General features: G+C 46.7%; 1 protein-coding gene across 1 annotated transcript in view; it reads right to left on the minus strand.

The window, feature by feature from the left end:
- Positions 1–25,440, minus strand: part of Cds2 (CDP-diacylglycerol synthase 2) — a 50,252-nt gene that overhangs the window by 6,696 nt on the left and 18,116 nt on the right. Inside the window, exons 2-12 of the mRNA XM_021184988.3 lie at positions 12,876–13,012; positions 10,812–10,908; positions 9,676–9,773; positions 7,930–8,069; positions 7,604–7,662; positions 6,775–6,857; positions 4,428–4,515; positions 3,770–3,838; positions 2,839–2,991; positions 626–745; positions 148–251 (exon numbers count right to left, since the gene is read on the minus strand). Of these exons, the coding sequence (XP_021040647.1) occupies positions 148–251; positions 626–745; positions 2,839–2,991; positions 3,770–3,838; positions 4,428–4,515; positions 6,775–6,857; positions 7,604–7,662; positions 7,930–8,069; positions 9,676–9,773; positions 10,812–10,908; positions 12,876–13,012 (1,148 nt within the window). The remainder of the gene's footprint in view (positions 1–147; positions 252–625; positions 746–2,838; positions 2,992–3,769; positions 3,839–4,427; positions 4,516–6,774; positions 6,858–7,603; positions 7,663–7,929; positions 8,070–9,675; positions 9,774–10,811; positions 10,909–12,875; positions 13,013–25,440) is intronic.

The raw sequence follows: 25,440 nt of genomic DNA on the forward strand, positions 1-25,440 counted from the left end.
CTGAGCAGGGGCCAGTTGCTTCGCTGGCCCAGTTACCCATGGGATGCTATGAGCCCTGGATTCACTATTAGTGAAGGGAGAGAGACCTCAAAGGATTTGTAAACACTCATGCTTTCAAAGCCCACTCAGCTGGATCCGGTGGAGTACCTGATAAAGCTGGCGATATACACATTGACAAAGGTGGCCATCAGGTACTGGCAGTCAAAGCGATCCATGATGCCTCCGTGACCGGGAATGGTATTGGCAAAATCCTGTTAGAGGCAGAGGAAGGAAGGATGGGCCTGCTGGGCTCACCAACAACCAAACTCCAGACTAATGGATCCACCCATGACCAAAACCCTGCTGGGCAGAGAAGGTGATGGACAGAGGCATACAACCAAATGCCCAGGTGACCACAGGACAGGACTGCAAATGACAATATGGTCTCTGGTTGAAGGAAGCACTAGCAAACCAGAACTTGTACTTTCATTTACTGTCCCCCGATTCAGCACATGGGTCAAGAAAAGCACACAGTAAGTGCAGGGGCGTGACCTGGTATGAGGGGTGCAAGCTGATGGAGCAGGGTGGGGAAGAGATGGGCGACCAGGAGTGAGAGGGGAGAGGCAGAGGGGCAGAGTTCCCCTACTTTGATTTTAAAGGCCCGTTTGAATCCACTGGCGAAGAACCCTCCGAAAGGGCCGATGAGCGAGGCGAAGGTGGAGAGGGCGATGCTGTGGATCTGGAAAGGGTACATCCTCACCGTTTTCTGAGGAGAAGGAGTAGAACCAAAGTCAGCAAGTGTGCATGTCTGGCTTCTTACAGTTAATTCAGAGCTTCATAAAACAAGGTCTCCATTTTTTTCAATCAACCAAAAGATGGCAGGGCTGGAGAGTTGGTCTGGTGGTCAGGAGCACCTGCTGTTCCAGCAAAGAACCTGGGTTGTTTCTAACACACATGGTGGCTCACAACCATCTAGAACTTTATTTCAAGGATACACACACACACACACACACACACAAACACACTCACCCAAAACATTCATACATCTAAAGAGATTGAGTATTAAAAAAAAAAAGGAGAAAGACAGAAAGAAAGGGGGGAAGGAAGGATGAAAAACAGACAGACAGAAAGAAAGAGACAAAGAAACTAAGAAAACTGGCCCATGCTTTTAAATCTCTAGCATTTGGCCCAATAGTAGACCACTATGCTATTCTGTCTGGAGTGGGGGCATGTACCTGTAATCCCAGCATTTGGAAACTAGGAGCAGTAGGATTACAAATTCAAGGGCACCCTCAGCTACAGGGTGAGGTCAGCCTAAACTACATAAGAACCTGTCACAAACAAACAAAAGGAGAAATTCTGGAATCAACTTCTTATACTGTTTTGCAGGCAATATATGAAGAAAATCCAGCCTTAGCTTACAGAGAATGTAATTTCAAAAGGATGAATGTTTTTAGCAGTTTTCTCAGAATTGTGGGAATTATACAGGAATAACTCCCTAAAAGTTAGGTACAAGCTGGGCAGAGTCCCATCAGTTAAAATACTTGCCCTACAACAGGACTGAGTTCAGATCCTCAGAAGCCATGTAAATACTGAATGTGCACGGCAGCCAGCAGTAAAGCCTGAAGGGGATCCCAGAGCAAGCTGACCAGCAAGATGAGCTCAAGAACCCTGCCTCTAAGGATAAGGCAAAAGAGCAACTGAGAGATTTCACCATCAACCTTGGGCCTCCACACATATGTGTGTATATATGCAAATATGCATACATCCATTCACATTCACACACACACATACACACACAAAATAGCTGCAAGCCAGGTGGTGTCTCACATACCTACAATCACAGCATTCAGAAGGAGGCAGAAGGATTCCAAGTCCATAGTGAGATCCTGTCTGCACCCCCTGCCCACACACACACACACACACACACACACACACACACACAGCCCTCATAGGGGCTGGGAACAGTGTGGAATCTGGAATCCTCCTAACGAATGTTCTGTGCTTCCTCACACAATCCACTGGTCTACAATGCACTGTGGTTCCATCTTTTTCCCAGACATGACGGTGGACCACCATACACTGGCCATTTAAGAACTCCCAGCTCACTATTGGCCACTGGTGTCAGAGCAGCGGATACGTGCCAGAAACCCACCATCCTCACAATGATAGGTGCATATGACATGTCACACTTCTCATTTCACCTGAAATGCAGATTTTTATCACTGGTATCAACTGCTATCAGCCACTTTTTTTTTTAAGTGATAGACTTACGTCACTCTCCTCAAGAAAAACATCCATTACATACCCAAGTCTTTTCAAATAAAAACCCTATCCTGAGAGCTTGGCAGCCAGTTGAGCTCACAACTTAATCAACAGTACAAGTTTTCTCTTTGGGACACTCTGTGCTTCAGTATTTGGCAGAAATATTTCCTGTGTATTTTCCATTTCAGTACAGAGAATATTAAAATGGTGTCAAGAATCAGGAATATTTAGATGACATTACTAATTTTAGAGTCCCATCAAGGGCATTCACAGGAGTAGCGAGCTTGTGTGCACTGGCAGAGGGTGCAGCACGAAGCAAGCAATGACCTGTGGTCCAGGCCGTGCTGCAGCTCACTCTGCCCACTGCCACTGGCTTTACAACCACTAATGTGTTATCAAGAAAATGTCAGCCCAGTGGAAGAGGTGCATATTACTCAGTAAGCAGGATCCTCTAGGAATCCACACAATATGGGAGCCACTCCTCTAACTGCCATCAAGTTAGAGAAAGGTCTCCTCTACCCTTACCCTGGCATAAAGCTCAGAGCTCTAGGAGGGAAACTCCTCTCTGCCATCACTCATGTAAAGGGTACGCACCCAGCCAATGGCCGACTGGATCACCCCAGGGATGTTGTACTCCTGCAGGCGGAATAGGTCAGACGGCTCACAGTCCACAGTGAAGCTGTTGGTGTCATTGTTGTATTCCACGGGACACACGAAGCATCTGTACCCAGACATCACATAGGAGAGCTAAGGACAAAGAGCAGAGAGCAGGCAAGAACATCAGTTCTAGACATCCAGCCTGGCTGGCCACACCTGATTGGGCCATGAGTCTCAGGGTGCCTCCCTCCCACGATGTTCACTGTAAGCCATGGGCTCAAAGACAGGTTTATGTTTCACACGTGTAGCTCACCTGAACTGTTAAGCAAGATCACACACACACACACACACACACACACACACACACACACTATGTGTGTCCAGACACAAAGACCTTGAAAAGCCCAGGAAAGAGCTGAACGAAGAGCTGTAAGACAATTCTTCCCACCTGGGAAGACCTGCCCTACTGTGCTAAGAATCTCTAAACTCGGAGCTACACAGAACCCATGGTGGTGGTGTGGGAGGTACAGTGACAGCCAGCCACACTAGAAAAGGGAGGGACTGAGGATCAGCAGCAGGGCACGGTGTCCTCAAAGGGGCTAGAAGATGCACTCCTCCAGGCAAGTCATATGCAGAAGAAAATCTGAGTTGAAAGAACACATCTCACCTCACCCCCTACTCCAAGCTGCTCTTGTCACCCCAATATTAGTGTTACCTGGCAGATGGGCATAAGGGGGCGCATAAGATATACATGAGCCCCTACACAGCTGCTTAAAAGCTGGAAGCTGCCGCGTCAGTTACAGAATGCGTTCTTTTGAGCAAGGATCAGCATCGGGAAAGAGTCTCTGGTTTGGGAACATATTCTCTACTCCTGCCCAGACCTTTGAGTCCTTGTCCCCTCCCCATCCAGATGGGAGCTATCACCTACCAAAAGGCCAAATACCACAGTGGCAAAGAAGCCCCCAATGAAGCCTTCCCAGGTCTTCTTTGGAGAGAGCTGCAGATGGAGAACACAATGTCAGCAAAGAACTTCCAGAACTCAGGCCTGGAATGACAGCACACACCTTTAATCCCAGTGTGAGGGAGCAGAAGCAGGAGGATCTCTGTTCGAAGCCAGCCTGGACTACATAGTGAGTTCTAGGTCCACCAGGGCTACACAGTGAGACCCTGTCTCAAAACCATGCAAACAACTATTTCTATAGAAAGTCAATCTTCAATGAGTCATGTCACTTTCAAAACTCTTCCCCAAAATTTTTTTTCTTGCTTCTTATCCTATGTTCTTCAGGTTAGTTTTCTTTCTATTCCATTAGTGGCTAGCACATTTATTATATTATAAAAATCCACATTAAAACAATAGTCAAAGAGCAAAGCCATAAAAGTATGCCTACCTAATAATATTTTCCTTGGTAGATTTTTCTAAAGTATTCGCCAGGGTCTCTTTGATCCTTTTCTTCTCTTACACAGCCCCAGAGTAAGGTGAAGACAGGCCCACATGGATACATACCAGCTAGTTTCCCTCTCTATCCACTGACACGCCACAGAGAAAGCATTACCACCCACTACCCATTCCAGGGTGACCCACTTACCTTAATGAGTGGGGTCCGACCAAAGAAAAAGCCAAACATATAGGCCATAATGTCATTGCAGATGACGCACGAGATGGGAACAATAAACCTAGGAGAGACCCAAAAGGAGTCACTCTACGGAGATGATCTCAGAGGGTCAACAATAACTCAGTGCCAAGGTACCTCGTGGTGTGTTTATAATTCGTTAAGGTTTAAGTTGAGAAGAAAATAAACATGGGAAATGGCAGGGAATCAGGGGAGGTGGGAATCAGGGGAGGTGGGAAGGAAGTAAGAGAAAACAATAAGGGGCAAACGACAAAAACACACTGTGCATACATATGAGAGCAAAATGAAATACATTCCTATTTTAACTGATGTCTGTAAATAAAAGTCAGTCAGTTATGGTCGCACAAGCCTCTAACAGCAACTGGGACGGGTGAGGAAGGACTGAGCTCTGGTCAAGGCTGGTTTAGACTGCACACAGAGACCATATCCAAAAAAGGCAGTGGGGGAAGGCACACCAAAATGCCATCCCTAATGCCTGGCACTGGTGTTCACCGACTGACTGAGACAGCATTCTACAAAAGCCACTTGCTCCTTTTGCATTACAAAGTAGTATATGAACAATAAACTGTTAAAGGTAGGAGAAAAACTGCTTACTGCCCAACTCAGTTCTACCATTCCCCAAAACAGCCATTTTGACTTCCATTTAACCTCATTTTGACTCTTTTGCCTAGCAATTGACTTTATGTTTTTAAATAGTATACAGCATCAGTGTCATAGTTAACATCTTATTGGTTATTACTAGCACTGGTATTCCCTATAGTGTTTAAATGAGAATGGCCCCCACAGGCCCATATATGTGAAACCTGGGTCATTAGTCAGTGGAATTGTTTGGGAAGGATTAGGTGTGGCCTTGATGGGGGGGGGGTGTCACAGAAAACATGGTTTAAGGTTTCAAAAACCAAGTGCTGGGACTAATTGTATTTTGCATTATGTTATGGCTAAAAGCCTGTAGGGGCCAGGGAACAGAATGCGGTGATTTGAGTAAGTATGGCCGCCACAGACTCATGTGTTTGAATGCTTGGCCCATGGGAGTAGCATTATTGGAGGACGTGTCAGTCACCATGGAGGCAGGCTTTCAAGTCAGGCTACACCTAATGTGGCACAGTCCCCTTCTGATTGATGTCTGGGAATGAAGATGCACAACTCTTAGCTCCTTCTCCAGCACCAGGTCTGTCTGCACACTGCCATGCTTCCCACTAGGATGATGATGGACTGAAACTGTTAGCCAGCCCAAATTAAATGTGGTCATGGTGTCTCTGCACAGCAATGAAACCCTAACACAACCTCCTCACTCTATTCACCACCAAAACACTTCCTTCAAAGCTTCCAGTAGTCTCTGCTCTACACAGCTATGATGCAGCCTTCATTAGAAACATTAGCAGTAGTTACTACCGATCCTAGTGGTACACTTAGCCCTAAGGCTCAACTTAGCACTTTACATACCCAATAAAAATCCAGACAGAGAAGGCGCTAGTTAGTCGGTGCCTCCCTGGGCCATTCCCCTTGTTTTAAATATAGAACATAGGGCTAACATTCACAGGCGCTCTTTAAGGATGAACACATTCCAATTCTGAGATGAAGCTTGTGTGCTTGTCACCCACAATGCTCAGTGCTTCTCTCATCATACCAAGTGTGTCTTCACCATCCCACTGAGGGCACCTAACTTCTTCAATCAGCCATGAGTAACAACAGACAAGTTTCCAGGCGAAACCACAACTTAAAGCTCTCAGAAGCAGCACACCCACAGCCAGATTCCATTCTCAGGCATTTTGTTTATTTTTAATCATAAAGGAAAGCAGTTTCCCATCTACCTCTCCCTCCATATAATCTTCTGTAGGATAACTATCAGATAACTGTCAGCTCTTAACCCATGTCGTCCTGAGTTCTTTTGCCAAGTGTGGAGTAAGAGTTTTCAAAGCTCATCTACAATCACTCATCTATTCACGTGTATCTTCATCACTTCCCTTGTTTACACGTTGCTAGGAAAACCATGACTGCCTCACCTATGTTATCAAGTCTGCTGCCAGTTCTTCACCTTTGGTTTCTTCACCTGTAAAGCTAGAACAGAGCTTCTCAGAGTCTGGCTCTGACCCATGGCGTCTACATCACCTGGGAATGTACTAGAAATTCAAATCAGGTGCCACCGCAGGCTTACCCAATCAGATACTAATGCAAAGCAGCCCACAGGAACTTTTGATAGGTGGAAAGCTTCAAAACAGAGGCCAAGGTCCTTGGCCCACCTGTGTGAGAGACAACCCCAACACCAGGGAGGGAAAATAAGCAAAACTTCTGTCACACTTACCATATCATTCCTTCAAACAAGTTATGGATAACAAGGTGTGACTGCGTTACGACAATAAGCAAGGTCACATGGGTCCAGCCAAACTGCAAGAGAAGGAAATGAACTCTCCCTACCTTGTTTATGACCATAACAGCTTCAAAGAATAAGGAACAAATGGGAAACTACTGAGAAGCAGGGCTTTAATACCGGGCTTACTGGCAGTGACATGTGCAGAACAAACTTCTGGAAGTAATACAGTCTTTCCCAGGCACAGTCTTACCAAAAAAACAAGGACTAAGACAGACATGGACAATGCTTGCCTGAAATCTCAGGAATCTGGATGCAGGAGGATTGTAAATGTGAGCCCACGCTCAGCTGCATAGTAATACCCAATCGAACAACAGAAACATCACAGTAGGGTCTGTACCCAAGCAGTGAGTGAGTCCTTGTGCTCTCTTGGGCCTGGGAACATTGTCCCACTCAGAGGGCGGCAAACAGTGAATTAGATGGAGTCCCTACAGCAGTGACTCTGTCCCTGCAGGGAACCTGCCTTCAGAGGCCCAGAGGAAAGACCCCTCCCTCAGGGTGTATGCTGTGTCTGGCCTAGCTAGATGAAGAAATGCAGGACTCTGGTCCTCCCTGCTCCAGGCTCTTGATGAATACATAACAAACCATGCCAAGTTGTGTCATATAAAGCATGAAAGCTCAGCTGAGTGCCTACAGATCGCCTGGCCAGCGAGCCCCATGCTAAGTTAGTCTCTGCAGATTGTCAAGTAAGCCAAGAAATCAACCTCAATATTTCACAAGGCCACAAAACACACACAAACACACACACACACGCTCCCCTTACCATGTAGAACTGCAGCCGATAATGCTTCTTAACTAGACTCAGTACAAACATGCAGAATCCTAGTTGGAGAGAGAATAAAATCAGTCATACTGCATTTCTTTCTCTTTAGCTGGGTTAAGAAGTCCATTGGTTAATTCACTTGTAACAATTAAGCAGTGCATTAATTTCAAAGCCCATAGGAAAAAGTTAGTTTACAGTCAATGTAAGACAGGTCTGTCAGCTCACTTCCTAGTATGGCAGTTAACATCACAAAACTATAACCAACTCTTATAAACCAAGAAGAAGCACTCAATGCCCAGAGAACTGGAGAGACACATGATACCTGCCTGTCAGATACAGGGCAAAGGAGATGAACCGGTGGTATTTACTGAGAATCCTCAAAGGCTCCTCTCTCTGGACCAGAGTGAAGAAGTAGTCCGTCACTGTCTCCCCATAGAAGAAGTAGTTCACACACAGGAGGAAGTACCTGGAAACAATGAGAAGACCGTGCCAGGGGAGTTTGTGCAGCTCTCCTTCACGATACTGTCAGACAGCCCCGAGAAGAGAGACCAGCCCACCCCACCTTGAGAACTGATCTAGACACCTGTGGCACCTTTCTCCCACTCTCCCTTCGTTACAAACATGGTCGGCAGTTTCTCCCCTTTTGTGTTCCCACCAGCTAAACCTCAGGACCCTCCAAGTGTGCGTCAGCCCACCTCCCTAGGCTCACCCCTACCACCACACAAGCCCCCTCCACTGTCCAAAGCGGCTCACTTGGCTTTGTTACTTCGCTTCTGGCTTATCTCTCCCTTGCTGGAACACCCCCTTCATCCACTCATCAATTCCCTTTGTTGTTTTAATACCATTTTATAAAAATGGAAGTTTTAAAAAGCTGCATGCCCTGACATCTACCACATTATTTATTTCTATAGCAAGAAACTGATGACCTCATTAGGCAATCAGGCTCCATCTCAGGACATCCCCCTTCTGAAGCCTGGCTGTGACCCAGATCCTTCAACCAGCACCAACTGCACATTTGTTTACACCCTCTCTTCACCTGAAGACCTGAGGGCAGCCTCAAGCTACAACCTTGTGCATCCTCTACTTTGCGTCTGGGTGCTGGATCACACTGCAGCCATCGCCCTCAGCAGGGAGAAATTGAAGCTCCTCTCTTTCCCAACTTTTAATTATTGGGTTTATTTGGTAGGGAAAATTTTTCTTTGTAAAGTAACCACTGAGAAAGGTCAGACCTCCTGAGTACATTATCAAGATTGAAAACACAGCTCTCTGGCTACAGAACAGCCACAAAGAGAACAACTTCTGAGCCCAGGGGTGGGTGGACGCTGAGAGTCAGCTTGTACTGCTGAGTGATGCACACACATAGATGGAGTGTCAGCTTCCTTGACCATAACCATGTTGCCTACGCACAACTCATCACTGTCCAGCCCATTAAGTCACAGAGCAATTCTCCCGGTCAGTGGGTCTTTGGCTCTGCTAGAACAGCACGGCCGACAGCCGAGCTTTGGGCGAAGAAAGGGCTCGGAAATCATTTGTGCTACAGTTCTTTATTTAGCAGTTTGCTGTTAGACAATCCTTTTTAGGAGAAGAAAAAAAGAAGCAGTCTCTGAAGGAGCTCAGACCTGAACCACGCCGGCACCAAGTGCCTTAAAGAAAGTAACCTCAACAGTCTGTTGTAGTGATGAGCAAATCAAGTTCCAGAGACGCCACACCAGCACCGGGACCTGCCAGCACCTGGAGGACTCCAGTGACACGCTGGGCTGCAGCATATAAAGTACGCTGACCTCGGGTGTGATGCACAATACAGTCCCTGGCTGCAGGAGCCCAAGGACCCTTCTGCTGAGCTAAGCCCAACCATAGACACATCTGTCACTGACACATCTGTCGCAGACACATCTGTTTGTTTTAGTGAAGTCCTCAGCTACTCAAGTCTCCTCAAACGTGCCATACAATCGAGGCTCAATCTCCTGCAAGCCTGTGGCAATGTCTCCACCAGCACTGTAAGTACCTGCCACAAATCACATCACTCAAATCAGGCAAGGTGCCTGCCTGCCCCAATGGAGCAGAGAGCTTACCAGCTGAGGGTCCTGAACCAGGGCAGGTCGTAGGAGTGGTATACATTGTAGCCAATAGTGATTATTTCATGGAAACACTTAATCTGGACACACATAACCTGAAAAAAAAAGAGGCATCAGAGAGCCCTTCTTAGGGTCTTCAGAAAGAGAAACCAGCAGGTCACTGCTTCAATAAAGCTATGGCATTTAAGGAACTTCAGTCTCCCACTGATTCACTTACTCTCTCATACCACCCCACCGGGCACTGCAGCCCTTCATGTCACACATAAAATGCACAGTCCTGGGGTCCTGATTAACCTTTTATTCTAGTGCTTCCAGTTCTCAGCCAATCCCCTTCCCTCTCTGACCTTCAAGCTATGCATGTGGGGGCCTCATCTGCTTCCCTCACACCCCGCTGGTAGCACCCAGACCTGTCTTTAAAGGTGGCAAGTGTTGGTTAGGTTTTTGTCCACCTGACTCAAGCTAGCAGCATCTGAGCAGAGGGAGCCTCAACTGAGACTACTAGACTGGCCTGTAGGCAAGTCTGTGGAGCATTTTCTTGATTGACAATAGATGTGGAAGAGCCCAGTCCACCGCAGGTGGTGCCATCACTGAGTAGTTCTGGGATGTATAAGAAAGCAGACTGAGCAGGCAATGGGGTGCAGGCCAACAAACAGTGATCCTCCGTGCTCTCTGCTTCAGCTCCTGCCTCCAATGTTCTGCCCCAAATCCTTCATGATGGAGGTGGTCAGCACTTGTAAACCAGATAAACCCTTTCTCTCCTCCCCAAGTTGTTTTTGGTCATGGTGTTGATCACAGCAACCGAAAGCCAAACTAAAACAGGCAGGAGGACTGAACTCCTTTGGCCTGCAACTGCTTAATGAAATGTTCTAAGTCTGCGAGTAAAGCCCCAAGAACACAAGAAACACCAGAATCTCACACGAACCAACAGCCGGGGTCACCACTCATGCCAGTGACCCGACAGCTGGCACGTGGAAAAGTTACAGGTGCCTCTGAGACACAGGGTTCTGAGAAACCCGGAGCTCTAAAGAGTCCCAGAAGCAACCTACCACCAGGCACTGTCAGCAGCAGACTGGAGATGACAATCCCAAGAAAAGCTGAATGCAACGTTAACATGGCTTGTCAATGATACTCACAATCATCATCAAAACCATTGGTCCCAGGTAAATGATAATGAAGAAAAACGCAATCATGGCCAAAGTCAGGATGCCTCTCACCCACCAGTTCTTCCACCTATGTAGAGAGAAAGATCTGTCAGGCACAAGCCCAAGAAGGTGGGACTAGAGGCCCCTAAGTGTAACCCTCTCCACAGCATCACCTCAGCAGAGGCACAGCTGTTAGGGCAAGAGCTCAGCACCACTGCCTGCTCATAACTGTCACTCAGCAGGTGCAGAAGCCACTAGCACACTCCTCAAACAAAGCATGGCGGCAGTGCGGGGAGAGCCAGAGAGAAGGTAGGGTCCTTCCCTTCTGTGTCTGTGGCCACTTCTTTTTTTTTTTTGGTTTTCTGAGACAGGGTTTCTTTGTGTAGCCCTGGCTGTCCTGGAACTCTGTAAACCAGGACTGTTGTAGACCCTCTGGGCCCCTTTGTCTGCGTGGAACAGGTCTCTAATCGCAGGTGGGCAAAGCGTTGGATGAAATGACAGACAGATGCACACAGGAGAGGTTGTGTAGAATCTGAATGTATTGTGTCAGGTCAAGCATCAAACTTTTTATACCAAAGGAATAACAAGAAACCAGGCAACATACAATCCACCGAGTTACAGTGACGCGATACAAAAAATGTATACATCAAAAGAAGGTGGGGACCAGGCTACTGCCGCAAAAAAAGGAAGCCAGGTACAAGCTAATCTATGTAAAACCCACCGCCAGAGGTTCTGCACTAGCAGACCTTATTATAAATATTGCAATACCCCAACACCCTATTTCCTGGGTCTACAGAAGAATATACCAACTTGCTTTTAATATGCAATGTAGCCTGTACTAAAGATTTTTATCAAGCCGGGCGTGGTGGCACACGCCTTTAATCCCAGCACTCGGGAGGCAGAGGCAGGCGGATTTCTGAGTTCGAGGCCAGCCTGGTCTACAAAGTGAGTGCCAGGACAGCCAGGGCTACACAGAGAAACCCTGTCTCGAAAAACCAAAAAAAAAAAAAAAAAAAAAAAAAAAAAAAAAAAAAGATTTTTATCTCAGTGAGATTCCCTGGCTCTTTCTGCAGACCAGCTGAGCCACTGGCTCTGTCTATTGTAATGCTTAATTAGTAACTGAATAGGTAACTTCTTTTCTACATTTTTGCCAGATTTTAAGCTCACAGGCTTTTTGGACCTTGGAACAATGTGGAGGCTTAATTATAACAGAATTTAATCTTAAAAGGCATTTATAATAAATATTAAATAAAAGAGAGTCGTAGATCCATACACCAGACTAACTCGAAAATAGAGTATGAGTATGTGGTTAAAAGAAAACACAAAAACTCCAGGAGGTGAGCTTCCTTAAAACTCTCTGCCTTGTAAGTGGCTTTTAGGCTGCACAGCCTGTCAAGCTAACTCCACCAGAGTGCGTGACACAGGATAGCCTCGAACTCAGAAATCCGCCTGCCTCTGCCTCCCAAGTGCTGGGATTAAAGGTGTGTGTCACCACTGCCCAGCACTGTGGCCACTTCTATCTGAAAAGAGGAAGCTAAAATCGGTTTCCCAGCAGCTGGCTTCTACACAGCATGGCCCTGAAATCACAATGATAACAGCTGTCTTAGACCACGAATGCCAACTGCCACAAATATGCACCAGGCTCATCTACAAGGAAGTTATGCGGCAACCCACCCCACCATCAACAAGCTGGAGAGGTTTTAATTCAAATGCATTTTTAAATCAGCACCTAATATCTGTACATATTATGCTGAGAAATGGAAACAGACTCCACGGCAAGCTAGTGGTAAGGCTAACCACAGGAGGGACACAGGGACACTTTCAGAGAATGCTTTACAATCTCATGATTTATGCTTCTCATGCATGCACACAGCTGGTGTTAAGAGGACTGGTTGGGGAGGCGGGGTCAGGAGTCTTAGACTTCTTAGTTCTTCCTGAACTGAAGGAAATGTTCACGGTGGGTGTACGTGGAGGAGAGAAAATAACCTTGAGCCGCAAACCCTAAAAGCCTCAGTCTTGCCCAGCAATGGACACGTGCACACTAAGCCAGGTTACCTTGAGGACAGGTTGGAAAGGGCCCTGTTAAGGACCTCTGGGGTGTCATCTACGGAGGTTGGTAGGGGAGCTGTTTCCGCTCGGCTCTCGCTGTCAGATGCGGTCTCTCCATCTAGCTTTGCTTCGGACTCTGATTCCTACACAATGCAAAAACAAAGAACAAAGGTCAAAACTGCTGGGGAACTACTAAAAGTGAACAGTTGTCACAGGAGATCCCATTAAAAGAACTCAGTGCACTGGCATAGTGAGGTGACAAGATAGATGGGTCACAGTAATCCTGACAGTGTTCTGACATGAGTAGACAGGGATGCCATGCCCAATCTGTCAACAGCCCCACACCGTGGGCCCTGGAGGAGGTATGAGAAGACAGAAATGGCCTCCAAAGAATGCAAAGAGAGGAGGCTGCAACTGACTTCTGAGGGCCTGGCCCTGAGCCTGCCATCGTTTAAGTATCCCAGGCTCACCCCTATGTCAGCCTAAGCACCCAGAAATAGCTGTCCACTTCTGAAAACCCTGCTCCACCTGCACCTAACCAAGGGGGAGAACCACGGCCTCTATCACCACTGACCAAGAGAGCTGAATACTTTGATATTCCCATTTTATGAAAGGGCTCAGTAAGGGTCCCCCTCCCTCATCCTTAGGGGTTCCTTTTTGTGTGTTTTCTTGTTTTACAGTACTGGGAAATTAAGCCTAGGGCCTTGTTCATGTAAGACCAAAACATTATCTACCACTGATCTATATCCTCCGGTCCAGTGTAGGGATTCCCTGAGGAGAGAGAAGCAAATGACGCCAGAGCTGTGTCCCACTCCACTGTCAGAGGCTTTAGACACTAACACCTCCATGACTGCTCCTCTCAGAGGAAGTGAAGTCCTGGCACCAACATCAACTTTCCATTCATTAACATTTACACTCACAGCCTCCTGGCAACCAACTGCCTGTAGTAAGACTAGATAATAATGCCACGTGGTGGCTATTGTAGCTCTGATCCCTAAACCTCAGGGCTTCAAACTGTCAGCACCTGCCCTGCCTGACCTGCAATCCACCCACAGACACACTCTAGGAGCATCCAGAAGCCACAGGAACTGAGCCGAGCACCAGAGAAGGCCCAGCACAGGGCTATTTTTAACTTATCTATCCCGTTGTCAAGGAGACTCACAGAGACTGCTGGGTTCCTAGGCAGGAAAGGACAAAAACAAAGGCTAGTGATGGGGGGGGGGGGGGGGGTAAAGGGGGGGTTGGTTTACGGAGAGGATGCTAAGAATCTCTGGCCATATATGGTGGCATGTTATCTACAATCCTGTGATTTCAGCTCCCAAAAGGATGAGGCAGGAGACTGCATTGAGTCTGAGGCTTGCATGGGTCTACAGCAAGTTTCCAAATCAGTCAAGGGTATACAGTAGAACTGTCTAAAAAATAAAATAAGAAGTCAGGAGGTCATAGTGGCACACACCTTTAATCTCAGCACTCAGAAGCTAGAGACAGGCGAACCTCTCAGTCTATAAGAGTTCCAGGAAAGCCAAGGCTAGGTAGAGAAACCCTGTCTTAGAAAACCAAAAAATAGTCTCCAGTAAATAAATACATAGTCTTTTATGGATCCCAAGCCTGACGTACATCTTCCCTAACCTGATTCTACTTCCTCTTAAAAGAGGAAAGAGAGGTATCCTGGGGCTCAAGTCAGGAAAAAGATACAGAACTCACAAAGCACTATGGCTACTGCCACTACCTCAGGATGACTGGGATAAGGAACCAAGACAAGGAGTCAGTCTAGAAGCAGGCCTCAAGGAAGGGAACTCCCCAGGTTTTACCAGCCTCCAATGAGCAAGCTCAGGAAGTCTCTGAAATAAACACCTTGGAGCCCTTCTTAGGAGTACCTAGGCAAGAGGCCAATGCCCATTCACGCTCCTACACACAGGTGGGAATGCTGAAGCTGGCCACCTCAGCTACTCACCCTTACAGCCAGGCACAGAGGTCAGGACCAAGCACATCAAGAACCTAGAGCCTGCAGTTTTTCTGGCCTCTCCTTAACCCACAGGCACCTCCTTCCACTCAGGAAAGTAGCTGTCAAAGGGAAGCACCCCACAGCAGCTTCCATGCTGGGCAGAAGACAGACCTGAGCCCAAATTCTGGCCCCTAATAAAAGCAGCACATTCTGGGCAGAGAACTCAGAATGAGGGACTGGAGGGCTTGCTCTGCTCCCTCCCCTTCCAGAGGATCTGAGTTCAGTGTACAGCATTCACATCTGTCTGTTACCCCAGCTCAGGAGCTCTGATGCCCTCGCCTGGCCACACCAGGGACCAACACACATGTAGCACCCACAGACATTTTAAGTGTTTGCTTGCTTGCTTGCTTGCTTGCTTGCTTTGAAGTCAGAAGTGGAGCTAAGAGGATGGTGCAGTGGGAAAAGACAGTTGCTGTCAAGCCTGATGACCTGAGTTCATTCTCTAGTACAAAACGTTGTCCTCTGGCTTCCACACACATGCCTCCATCCCACAATAAGTAATTAAATATACATTAAAAAAAATAACAGCCGGGCAGTGGTGGTGCATGCCTTTAATCCCAGCACTTGGGAGGCAGAGGCAGGCGGATTTCTGAGTTCGAGGCCAGCCTGGTCTACAATGTGAGTTCCAGGACAGGCAGGGCTACACAGAGAAACCCTGTCTCGGAAAAAAAAAAAAAAAAAAAAACGAAAAAACAAAACAAAACAATTCAGAAGTACAGGAAAACTGTCTGCAGGAGGTGGCAGCTCTAGTCTGGGAAGGAAGGCTGGGTCATGTTCACCACACTTGCACAGGTCTCCTTCTCTGGTCCTCCATTAGAAAAGACTCCCTTATCTCACACATTGTTAGGGGAAACCGGGGTAGCTATCCCATCAGCCGCTCCTGCTCCCACCTCTCAGTAACATACCCAAAACACAAAACACACAGGTCAGAAGCAAAAAAAAAAAAAGAAAAACCTTCAACAGCCAGCCAATGTGAGCACCATTCCCAAGGTAGAGAGGGAGAACTCTAGGCTAGGCACTTTACAAATTACTTGAATGCAGTATTGCCCGTGTGACCTCATTTCACACAAGCAGCCCAACCAAAATTGAAGACCGCTTAAGGCACTTGTGATGTCTAACAAACGCAGGCTACCTGTTAAAGCAAGAATGCATGGATGTGCTCACGCTCCCCTGGGATGCACACAACAAAATCTGCCAGTGTGTGCGCCAGAAGTGAGGGCCTCATCCCCTGCAGATTTACTTGGTTTTAGTTTACGTGTGTGTTTTGGTGTTTGTTGCGGGAAATATTAAAAAAAAAAAACAAAAACAAAAACAGGCACGCTCCCACCCTTGAGCCAGTAACTTGGGGGCCTGGCAAGCCATGGCCGACCTGTTTTTATCTCAGGGAGACTGTGACTCAGAACTCCACAACCTCTCCACCCAGCTCTCTAGGTTCCCACTGGTGTTACTTCCACACCAGCCCCATATACTTCAAACCCCCTACGGCCTTTGTGGTGCATCTCTGGCGAACCCTCACTTTGCTGCTGTGCCTTTCTCTCTTGAACCCAGACGAGCTGCGTGAAGGAAAACGCAACACAGACTTCCTTCAGAAACAATGGTAACTCAGTCTCTGGGCAAAACAACTAAAACCTAATCTTGTAAGCCTTATTAAAATCTGATTCTTCTGGGGACGAATTCTTGCAGGTCCGCCATGATACCAGGAAAACCTAACAGCTATATCATCATGCTGTCCCTGTCCAAAAAGGGAACTCTCTCCTGCTTCCTCTCTTCCTCTGTCCAACCCAGAAGTCCTGCCTACTCGCCCAGTGACTGGTTCCTTTATTCATTAGGGGATTGGTTCACAAGAACAGCACCAGGCCCATCCACAGAACTTTCCCCTTTCTGTTCTAATAAACAAAACCATTCTCTCAAATATAGAGCACAACTATTACCATTTTGTAATCTATAAAGTATAAGATATAAGATTTATGTCATTTAGATAGAACATTGTCATCTATCCTAAATTAAAAGACTTAAGATTCTACCTTGGGGCTGGTGAGATGGCTCAGTGTGTAAGAGCACCCAACTGCTCTTTTGAAGGTCCGGAGTTCAAATCCCAGCAACCACATGGTGGCTCACAACCATCCGTAACGAGATCTGACTCCCTCTTCTGGATTGTTTGAGGACAGCTACAGTGTACTTACATATAATAAATAAATAAATCTTAAAAAAAAAATAAAAATAAAAAGATTCTACCTTGATTTATGTCCTGGCTTTAGATAGTATGCCATCTGGAAACCATCCTCTCAAATCTGTTCTCTCAATGTAAATAGCCTGGGTTGGCTATGTGACTATAAGTAGTTTTTCAACCCCATCAGAAATCCGAGAATGACCAACAGTAACTGAAAATATATAGGAAGCCTAACACTGCTTCCAGAACTGAGACAAACTGTAGAGACCACTGCCTACCTATCCAGCTCCAGGAAGTCAGGAAGGTGGAGCATGTCTTCAGCCTTCTGGCCCAGGATCATCTGACAGACCTTAGAGATACAGAAATATTAAGGACTAGCCTACTCTGTCTCGGCAGAACTAAGCTTTCCTAAGCTGTAAATTGTGTCCTTTCAAGAACTCTAAAGGTCTGCAGGAGAGACGGGCAATTTTCTGCCTAGTGGTCACCTAGCCACAAATGTGCAGCTTCACCTGGAGGTACAGATACTCAGTTGCTTCTTTGAATCCAGGAATGGGAAGCTGTTAGGAGCAGATCTGTCTCAATAACAAGTGAATAAATAACATTGTCATATTTTGTGGGTTTCTGATGTTTTTGAAAACCAACTCTCTATATAAAGCAATCTAAGAGACTGTTCTCCGTTAACTACTCTCAGCTATTTCTAATTAAAATCTCCGAAAACAGCCTAACAATAAACTCAGAGCCATGAATTTTCTATTTGGCCCTTAACTCACAGGCTTAATCACCTCAGGTCAGTTTATCATAACAGTTACAGAAGGACTGGGTCTAAGCCTTGTACTTTCAAATTTTTTGTATCAATAGAAGAAATTTATACCAATATAAACCTTGACTTTGCATCAAAATACATTCTGTACCAAAATAAGAAACAATGATTTCAACTTAGTAGCAATTAAAAAGATTTCTACAAAATGAGTTTATGGCTATGCAATCAACTCTAGCTATTCCTTTCTGTTATGACCATTTCTACATTCCCTAAAATAACAACCTATAATAGCCCCCTCCAGCCCCAAAGCCCAGGGAACTGGGGCAACAACTCTTCATAACTTCTTCAAGCTGAATATGGGCACTGAGATTGGGGGAGGGGGGCCGGTTGGCCTTAAGAAGGCCACACCGATGATTGATTTAGTCTCTGATATCTCTGTCTTGACTGGATCCAGCTCTAAGTCCAAGACATCCAGAGCTCAAGAGGAGACTGACCAAGGCTGTATATTCTATAATATACAAATCTCAAAACAATTTTTTTAGTATCATCAAGATAACCTTTTTGTTTGAGTCTCTGGAATCTAGTTCTTCAGGGGGCCTCCCTCTATCAAATCTGATCCATATAACTCTGGAAGGTGTAAAAACCTTAATCACCTTTTCCAAAAACACAAAGACAAAACTTTTTTCCCAAATCAGCATAGCCTTGAGCCCATAATCTGAACACCCTTTATTTAGACCTCTCTCCCAGAGGAATAATATAACCACAAAACTCAAAACCACACCCATTTTGAAAATCAAAACAATCTAAAACAAATGAAGTAAACTAAGATACTGTGTGTGTCTATACTTAGGCCTTTCCTATCTTGCCAAGCAGGAAAAGACACTCAAGATTCCTGTTGAGCCCACATTAGCAGAATATAAGCTTCCTGTGGCTGGTTAAACAATATATACCATCTTTCTGTTTGGCTCTCTGCCCAGAGCCACAGACATATTTTATTAATACCTGTATAATATCTGTCTGTTGGACTCTCTACCTGGAGCCACAGACATCGATAATTAATACCTGTTCAAAGCAGGCAATGATTATCACTGTATTCTCTACTCTGGAGTCAGTGACTAATATCCCCTATGCTAGTTCAAACTAAAACAATCCATAACAAAAGTAGTAAACTAAAATACTGTGTCTATACTTAGGCCTTTCCTATCTTGCCAAGAGGATATAAAACCCAGTATTCCCGTGGAGCCCAGACAGAATATGAGTATCCTACAAGGCAAGTAAAGCAATTTTATATCATATTATGATTCAGTTCTCTGTCTAACGCAGCCAACTTGTTATACCATCTATCTGTTTGGCTCTCTGCCTGGAGCCACAGACATTTATTCTATTAATACCTGTTCACTGCCCTCTCTACTTGAAATCAGTGACTAAATTTCCCTATCCTAGTTCCAAACCACAGGCGAAATTCCCCATGTGATTCCAACAAAATCTGTATATAAATCTATCCTAAAAGCAAATAATCCCAACTTTATAAATTCACAGTTCAATCTCTGCCCCAAGAAGTAGACACCTTCTATTCTACAACTGACTCAGAGCAGCCTGCATTCCCCACAGCAGGCGACCTCAGAGCCTGCCAGCAGTTTCTCTGATTCAATTCCTGCACTTAAGCCCATGTGACTTGTCTCATGTGACTTGTCGCACGTGACTCAGTGCTACCCAGCTACTCACTTTTAAAAAAGAAAAGAAAGAAAACTCTAACGCTCCGGCTAATAATCTTAAATTTCTAGTGCATTCTTGCCCAACATGTTGGTTTGCCACCTGTTGCGGGAAATATTAAAAAAGATGAACGGGCATGTTCCCATGCTTGTGCCTCTGCCCCAGCAGCCTGGCCAGCCATGCACTGGCAGGCCATGGCCGACCTGTTTTTATCTCAGGGAGACTGTGACTCAGAACTCCACAACCTCTCCACCCAGCTCTCTAGGTTCCCACTGGTGTTGCTTCCACACCAGCCCCATATACTTCAAACCCCCCACGGCCTTTGTGGTGCACCTCTGGCGAACCCTCACTTTGCTGCTGTACCTTTCTCTCTTGAACCCAGACGAGCTGTGTGAAGGAAAACGCAACACAGACTTCCTTCAGAAACAATGGTAACTCAGTCTCTGGGCACAACAACTAAAACCTAATCTTGTAAGCCTTATTAAAATCTGATTCTTCTGGGGACAAATTCTTGCAGACCCACCATGATACCAGGAAACTCTAGTAGCTATATCTTACCATCATGTTGTCCTGTCCAAAAAGGGAACCAACTCTCGACAGCTTCCTCTCTTTCTCTGTCCAACCCAGAAGTCCTGCCTACTCGCCCAGTGATTGGCTCCTTTATTCATTAGGGGATTGGTTCACAAGAACAGCACCAGGCCCATCCACAACAGGTGTCTGTGTATATTATGTGCATCATGCACATACTTATACCCTGGAAGGCCAGAAGGGGGTATTGGGTCCCCATGAAATGAAGTTACAGATGAGCCACCATGTGGGTGCTGGGAACTGAACCCAGAACTTGTGGAAGAACAGCAAGTGCTCTTAACCACGGAGGCATTTTTCTAGCCCCTGGGTCTTTCAAGCACTTCTGAGAGTGGAAGTGGAGGTGGTTTCAAAGCACAAGCCTGCAGTCAGGCCATCTGCTTCCCACACTTTACCAATGCTCTCTGATGTACATTCACTTTCTAGCTGAGATCCTGTACCTGGGAGTCGGACCTGCCACCGTAGAGTGCGTGTGGGTGTCTGTGACAGGCCTGCTGAGGGCAGTGTGATCTGCCCAGGCCCAGTCTCCCCCTCTCTTCAGGTCTACCATGCTCTTTTTCCCTGGTGCCGTGGTCTGAGCTCTTCAAATAAAGCCCTTCCCCAGCAATGCATCTCAGTATCCTCCTTGAACTCACACTTAAGACCTTACACAGACTCTACTGAACACACAGTCCCCATACCACTTCCCAGCTCACATGGACAGCACACCGGCTCCCTCCATTGCTACTCAGAGCTCCTGTAACCCTCCTCGCCTCCCTCCTTAATGGGCATACGTCAGTGCATGCAGAATAGGCTGCTCCCAGGGCCTCTCCTCTTTCCCAAGGCATACTTCCTTCCTAGAAACCCCATTTCTTTCCAGGGCCCCTCCTCTTCTTCAAGAGCCTTCCTTCCTTTCCCGTTCCCATTCCCCAGGCCCAGAGCACGGGATAAGCAGAGCAAGCCCCTCAGCCTCCACCCATCCTCCCACAGTTCCTGAGCCAGTCCCAGAGGGGTGGTGATGCTGATGTAAACAGGAAACAGCATCCTCTGTAAGGAAGGGAAAACTGCCCCTCTGGGTCACACAGACCCTTCAGGGAAAGACAGAAGCACTTAGTGTGAAGGCACATGCAAAGTTCTAGACACCAAGAGTCAAGCAAAAGGCACGAATGTTTTTAAACTGTTACTTAAAATGTGGCTCTGAGCAGCCTTCCAGTCTCTTCACACCCTCAGCCTAGTACCACACAAGTCTCAGAGCAGCATAGAAGTCTGTCTCCAACAGAAGAAAAAGTGGAAGGAAGCAGAGAGACAGTGGGTGGGCAAGAAAGCCCCTGTGTCATGGTCTGGGCTTTGCTGGAGAGGGACCTCACTAAGGCAGCAACAGTCCCTGCCAGCTCATGCCCGATACTCTTTCTAGATATGACTGTTGTTCAACTTGCACCGTCTTAGTTAGGATGTCTATTGCCGCGATGAAAACACCAAAAACAAACCTGGGGAGGAAAGGCTTTATTCAGCTTATACTTCCAGATCATAATCCATCATTGAAGGAAGTCAGGATAGGAATTCAAGCAGGGCTGGAACCTGGAGAGAGGAGCTGACGCAGAGGCCATGGAGGTGCGGACTGGCTTGCTCATGCCTTGCTCAGCCTGCTTTCTTATAGAACCCAGGACCACCAGCGAGGAAAGGCACCACCCTTCCTCACTGATCACTAATTGAGAAAATGCCCTACCCAGGGATCTCATGGAGGCATTTCCTCAGCTGAGGCGCCTTCCTCTATGAAGACTCTAGTCTGTGTTAAATTGACTACCTAATCAGCAGTACACCCCTGTTTTCCTCCAATTCCCTCTTAATTCTCAGTATTTCACGAAGGGTTGCCTCCAGCTCACAAAAAGCCTTTTAAAGCTCCCCATGTGACAGTCTAACCTTTTAGAAGAAATGAAGCTGGGGCTAGGGCCGGACAGAGCCCCTGTGGACTGGGAATCCAGGTAGGTGGGACTCACCCGACTCCACACCCTACTTCTTTACCAGACACCAATTCTCTTTTGATACTTGTTAAAATTCTCTTATTTTATCCCAGTTTGTCCTAAGAAAAGCTAAAAACAGGGACAAGGAAGGAAGCAGAGCCACCCACTAGGCTCTCATTCACTTCCATGTGGCAGCGTGTGGCACACTGGTCGGTTATGCCCCTGAAGCTCGCTCCTCTCTGGGGACCCGACAGTCCAATCCGTAAGTTCCAGCAGCTGAAATGACTCCACAACTTACAAACTATTTTTTGCACTGCTTTAAATGCAAATTGCAAGTCTCCTCCTGGAGCAAAGACTTCACCTAAGCGTGACCTTAGTGCTGAATACCAACCCTGTCATCTTAAACAAGCCTTCTGGCCAGCTGCCAGGGTAATCAACACCCCCCACTTATGGAGACAAGTACAGAGGGGAGAAACTGCTAGAGGGTGCTTAAGAGATGTCAGGAGTCCTGCGTCGATCTTGATGGGAGAGCCCAGTAGGTTGAACTGAGTTCTTACAGGACAAAAAGATAAAGCCTGCATGTGTATTGCATGCGTGTGAGGTGGGGCGGGTACTGCGAGGAAGAACAAAGAAATACTTCTATCCCTTTTCAATACTAATCCCATTTGACAAGTTCGTGTGTCTAAAGAAAAGGTCAAAGATGAATTTACTGTGAGCTGGGAAGTACAGAAGCAAAGTGAACTTTCTCTTTGCCCCATATAGATTAACAAGAAGGGGCACCCAGATTTTAGCTCCAGAGAGAGGGGTACTCACAGGCCAGTGAACTTCAAGAACTCAGAAAACAGAATCTTATCTACACTCTTCATGAACAAGCTGGCAATTTTGAGGGCCCAGAGAGTCGGCGCTAACCCACCAAGTCTACCCTGCGTGGAGTCAGGTGCTCCTTCCTGGGATGTGGCTCAGCAGCCGGCTGCTGGGGAGGGAGTCTGAGGGAAGAAAGTTACAGACGCTTCTCTGCTGGCAACTGTGCAGTAGAGCAAGCGTTTAAGTCCCTCCAGGCATCGCAGAGCTAGGTGCTCAGGGCGGCCTGGAAGAGAAGCACCACACCCCTGACTTAGTTAAAAACGCTCCACATGCCAAGGTGCCACACACTGGGTGTCATTTCTGAGACCTAGCAGAGCCACCCCTACCCTAGCATACCCTGCCTGCCGAAAGTCTCAAATCAATACTGAGATCTACAGAAAGAGGCTTTCCAAGATGGAATTCATTATAGGCTCCCTTACCAGTAACAGCACTGAAAGGAAAGATTAAGGGTGGGGAGGGAGGGGCGTAGATTCAGCTTTTAAAAACCTAATTGATGGGCTGGAGAGAGACTGCTCAGTAGGTAAGAGCACTGACTGCTCTTCTAGAGCTCCTGAGTTCATTTCCCAGCAAGCACATGGTGGCTCACAACCATCCATAATGAGATCTGATGCCCTCTTCTGGTGTGTCTGAAGACAGCTACAGTGTACTCATACACATAAAATAAATAAACTTTTAAAAACAAAACAAAACAAAATCAACCCTATTTGACTATCAACTCTCTCCAAACTACTTCAAGGGAGTGAGGGGCATCGGCAAAGGATGCGGCACTGATGACCGACCACATACCCCAGCCAGGTTCCCGGAAAGTCACTGAGAGGTCACCATGTGCTTGCCTGGCTCTTAATTGACTCAACCCCCTGCTTCCCTCCTTCCTCGACTCATCACTTCCTCCCAGCCATCTAAGTGGGCTCAGTAATAAACAACTTTGGTCAAGGCGCAGCAACAGAGAAGGAACTAAGACAGCTGATATAAACATAAATATCTAGAAGACAGTTTGACAACAGAAATAACAGTACTGAGATGCACTTCTGAACATCAGCTAATGCACAGCCAGGAACAAAGAATAAACACAAAGCCTTTTAGAGTGCCCAGGGCTCCCACCCAGCACTACAGAACTGACAGGTCTAGGTACATTTCCACTTGTTTCTCAGACAGGTTCAGAAACATGTCCGCAGCTCAGTCAAACTAGACTACACACTGGAAAGCCCCTGGAACAGCTAACACTTGAAAATGCTGCCTTGTGGTAAAAAACAGCTAGTTAGTCCAGGCATGGTGGCCACAAACCTGTATGTCTCAGCACTAAAAGGCTGAGGTAGGAAGAGCATGAATGTGAGGCCAGCCTTGACTACACAGTGAGACTGTCACGAATAGAACAGAAAAGGAAGAAAAGACAAAGACAGAGGGAGGCAGGCCCGGCATTGTGTTACCTGTAGTCCCAGCTACCTGGGAGGGGTCAGATGTGGGAGGAGCATGTGAGCTTGGGTTTTCCAACAGAATGGGCAACATAGAGAGACCCAGCCTCAAAACAACAACCTGCTTTATCCGGTATAACTCATTAGCTCTTGACAGTAAGCATTCATCTGCACGCTTCAATAGAAAATGAACTCTAGCCGGGCAGTGGTGGCACACACCTTTAATCCCAGCCCTTGGAAGGCAGAGGCAGGCGGATTTCTGAGTTCGAGGCCAGCCAGGTCTACAGAGTGAGTTCCAGGACAGCCAGGGCTATACAGAGAAACCCTGTCTCAAAATAACCTAAAAAAGAAAGAAAGAAAGACAATGGACTCTAGGTTGGAAGGAGCTTGTTTTACTCACTACTATGCTCCATGTCTGACAGCCTTGCCAACCAGGTCATTTCTACCATGGGGGAAGAACCTGAAAATTCAAGGTTCTTGGAACTAAGTCTCAGCGAAGCACTGACAAAGTTAGCAAACATTTCCGGCCTGACTGAGTCCCTGGGCACATACTCAAGCAGGAATTTCTAGGTACAGACTGTGGGGCAACTCCAAGAGGTGCTGGTTCAAAGTATCGGCCTCTCAATCGGAATGTAAGGATGACAGGATAGACTGTCCAGAAAGAATTCTAAGGCCCTGAGACAGGATCTCTCAATGAGCCACACCAGAGAGACATGAGAGGCACTGAGTTTGTCCTGCATGGTGACAGCCCACGCTGTCCAAGTCCCTGCAGGTTCTTTCTACCCTGAGACCAGAGGACTAATGCCAAGAAAACTCCCAAGACACCATCAAAGCAACCAGCAGATGCATCTGACTCATGCTCAGAGTGCTAATACTGGCAACCCACTGAGCTGTCTTCATAATGAGCATCCATTCCCGGAGCACATTAAGAGGGAAAGGCTGAGCATGAAACAGAAACAGCTACCACTGACCTTCGAAACAAGACACTCCTCAACTCAGGGAAAAGAAACCTGGGCGAGAGAAAAACAGCACAAGCCATGGGATCCTGGAGGAAATCAAGTCATCTTTTTCATCTACAAAAGAAGAAAATTCCTACTTTAAGAATAATTAGACGAGCTGGGC

The sequence above is a fragment of the Mus caroli genome, unplaced genomic scaffold (genome assembly GCF_978045245.1).
Source record: "Mus caroli unplaced genomic scaffold, Mus_caroli_1 scaffold_2, whole genome shotgun sequence".
Classification (NCBI taxonomy): domain Eukaryota; kingdom Metazoa; phylum Chordata; class Mammalia; order Rodentia; family Muridae; genus Mus; species Mus caroli.